Source organism: Eriocheir sinensis, unplaced genomic scaffold (assembly GCF_024679095.1).
Source record: "Eriocheir sinensis breed Jianghai 21 unplaced genomic scaffold, ASM2467909v1 Scaffold52, whole genome shotgun sequence".
In the NCBI taxonomy this organism is placed as follows: Eukaryota; Metazoa; Arthropoda; class Malacostraca; order Decapoda; family Varunidae; genus Eriocheir; species Eriocheir sinensis.
The window spans coordinates 508,532-511,693 of NW_026111854.1; the positions used below are offsets into that span (position 1 = coordinate 508,532).

The window sequence follows — 3,162 nt, forward strand, 5'->3', positions numbered from 1 at the left end:
TATTATGGTGTTTTATTATGGATTTTGATAGAGTGTTACCTGCTGAATCCAATGGTGGTCTTACTTTTATTCTAGGCCTAATAGTTTAGAAGTTGTGAGCATTTTAAGAGAGAAAAAAAAAAAACAATTGTTTAATCTATATCCTTTTATTCAAAGTAAAGTTTTTAGTGTTTTTATGATGTAAATAAATAGACATGTTTATGCTGAATCCAATGGTGGTCTTATTTTTTTTCTAGACCCAACTGTTCAAAAGTTACAATCACTTATGTTTTTTTCTGAAACCCCTATCCCTCCCCCAACCCCTCCCCTTTCCCCGACTGTTGACCCCCCTGACAACCTGGAAAATTTCCTTTTGCTATATCCTTTTATTCAAAGTAAAGTTTTTAGTGTTTTTATGATGTAAATAAATAGACATGATTATGTTGAATCCAATGGTGGTCTTATTTTTTTTCGAGACCCAACTGTTCAAAAGTTACAATCACTTATGTTTTTTTTTTTCTGAAACCCCGATCCCTCCCCCAACCCCTCCCCTTTCCCTGACTGTTGACCCCCCGACAACCAGGAACAATTCCCTTTTCTAGGTTGCTGTGATACACGTTATGCTGCCGATCCAGGTTCAGTTGGAGGTGCTGGTTTGGGCGCTTTCCGCTTAGCTGCCCGTCTCGGAAGAATGCGGCGAGATGCAGGCTCATCAGCGTCCGATGATGATGATGTTGATGATTCTTGAGGTGGAGGCACCACTGCGAGCTGCTTTGCGTTGTCAGGAAGGCGATGCTTCATCTGCCGATGGTATTCGCTGAAGCATATCCTGCCAGGTCTCATGCACAGGCACACATTGCATTGTTGGCAATAGAAAATGGACTTTTTCTTGCAGCCTGGCATTTGACAACGGTGTGGTGGCCGTCTTGGCTCCCGTCCTGCTGCAGCCGCCCTCTGAGCTTCAAGAGGCAACGGAGGATATGATGCTGGTAGGTGCCCTAGGCTGACTGGGGCCGTGTGCAATACAGCAGGAACGTTGGGTGGAGGGCGTGTCACACATCGTGAGCATGATGTTCCCCAGCGCTTCACGGAATGCGAAATGGGGGCCCTTGGCATCTTGCGGTTGCGGTCCTTACACCATGCGGAAGATTATGTACGCATTAGTGACTGCTGTGCTCACTAGGTACATCGCAAGCTTCTTCCACATCTTCCTGGTGGCACGGCATGGGCTGTACTTTGACTCCAGGTAGTCGTTCAGGTCCACCCCTCCCATGTTCTTATTGTAGAGCGGAACCATTGCTGGCTTCATTTTCTTCACACGACCGCGCTGGCTGTCACATTCTATCAGGTCAGCAGTCTCCTCGGTTGATAACATGAAGACATCCTTTGCATCCCTCCACCGCATTGCAACCAAATTGTCATCTCCATGTGTGGCGATGTAGCTGTGGACCTCCCCCTTCTTGGACTTGCCTTTGGCGCACTTGAGCTCAGGAGGGAACTGATGACGATTTGACATGCAGGTCCCTGTTGCGTCGTAACCATCAACAGTTCGCAAGTGCCAGAAGAGGTCGGGTGAGGTGTAAAACCTGTCCGTGAACACAGCGTATCCTTCATGCTTATTGTAGGGTGACTCGTCCAGCAGTGTAAGGACAACCTCATCCACAGTGCGGGAGGTTGTGTCGTGCAGTATAATGTTGGACAAGTATCCCGTACTTGTCTCCACAAGTTTGTATGACTTGATGTGATACTTGTGGGGCTTGTTTGGATTATACTGCCGCATGCTGCTGTTAACCTTCCACCCCATGCTCCCCTCATCGACAGATAGTTGACGAGTTTTGGCCTTGTATACGGTGAGGTATCTGTCTTTCAGCGTGTGGAGTAGTGGAGCTATACGGGCTGTTTTGTAAGCAATTGTGTCCTTTGGTGGAAGTGTCGAATTGTCTACAAGGTGAAAGTTGCTGTGGATGTGGTTGAAGCGTGAGTATGTCATGCATGATGAGATGACGTCATTTCTGAATGTAGAGTCGCGTTTCCATGGTGTTCTGAGGCTGTGTGGGGGGCTTAGGCCGAGCAGTATCATGATGCCGATGTATGTGCGAGCCTCCGCGGGTGTTATGTCAGGTTTCACAGCAGCTTTCTTCTTCTGCCTGTAATACCTGTTGCTCTCTGTAGCGATGGTATCCCAGAAGTCATCGGGCACGAACAGCATCAGAGCTGCCAGTTCGTCGAATTCGTCAGGGATGTCCACTTGAATTCCTGGATTTGTGGGTTTGAAATCCATTGGACAAACATGGTGCTGCTCTTCCATCTTCTTCCATGGGATCCTAGGCCTCTTGGCCAAAGGCTGGACGAGTTTCCGTGTGTTACCTAAACCACCACCTCCTGTCTCCGATGGAATGTCAGTCCGTTTTTTGGCACGTGGGCGAGCTGATAATGGCCCAAAGTCATATTCGTCGTCTTCGTCGTCACTGGAGAAGGGCACACCCAATGGTGGATCACATGGCGAGGTAAGCGGTGGAGCAGAGGCAGATGGCAGAGCAGCAGATGGTGATGGTGAGGCAGGTGGCAGAGCAGCAGATGGTGATGGTGAGGCAGGTGGCAGAGCAGCAGATGGTGATGGTGAGGCAGGTGGCAGAGCAGCAGATGGTGATGGTGAGGCAGGTGGCGGAGCAGTGGATAGGAGCTCGGTAAACGAGGAAGGCGGTGAAGCAGAGGCAGGTGGCAGAGCAGCAGAATGGCTCTCTTCATTCTCTTGCCCAGGCCGGACAATAAATGCTCGGAGGAGCCCTGACACCATGGGGTCCTCTTCCACGGACTCTTCAATGTTATCTTCAACGGGCCTCTCCTCTGCGATGATGTCCTCCTGGTCCTTCATCCACGCCTCCTCCACGGCCTCCGGCAGTTCGTCGCTGAACTCGCTGTCACTCGCATGGACCATGTTCCTGATTTCCCACGATTTTAACTTCCTGAATTTAGGCATTATAGCATCAGATAAGGTCACACACAGTACAATATTTCACTTTCTTTGAAAAAGTTAGTAGTTTCACTTTTCACTAGTTTATAGAATTATTTCACTGCTGTTTATACTTGTCCTTTTATTTCGAATAATTCACAATCTGTGAAGGAGAAAAATAAACAAAGGCTAGTATATGGTGTGATAAAGAAGCATAATACATGAAACAA

General features: G+C 48.2%; 1 protein-coding gene across 1 annotated transcript; it reads right to left on the reverse strand.

The window, feature by feature from the left end:
* Positions 1 to 1,111: 1,111 nt before the first annotated feature.
* LOC126992918 (piggyBac transposable element-derived protein 4-like) lies at positions 1,112 to 2,917 on the reverse strand. The gene is made up of 2 exons (XM_050851753.1): positions 2,736 to 2,917; positions 1,112 to 2,447 (listed from the first exon to the last, which is right to left on the reverse strand). Exons 1-2 carry the CDS (start codon positions 2,915 to 2,917, stop codon positions 1,112 to 1,114), a joined length of 1,518 nt encoding a protein of 505 aa, XP_050707710.1.
* Between the last annotated feature and the right edge of the window lie 245 nt (positions 2,918 to 3,162).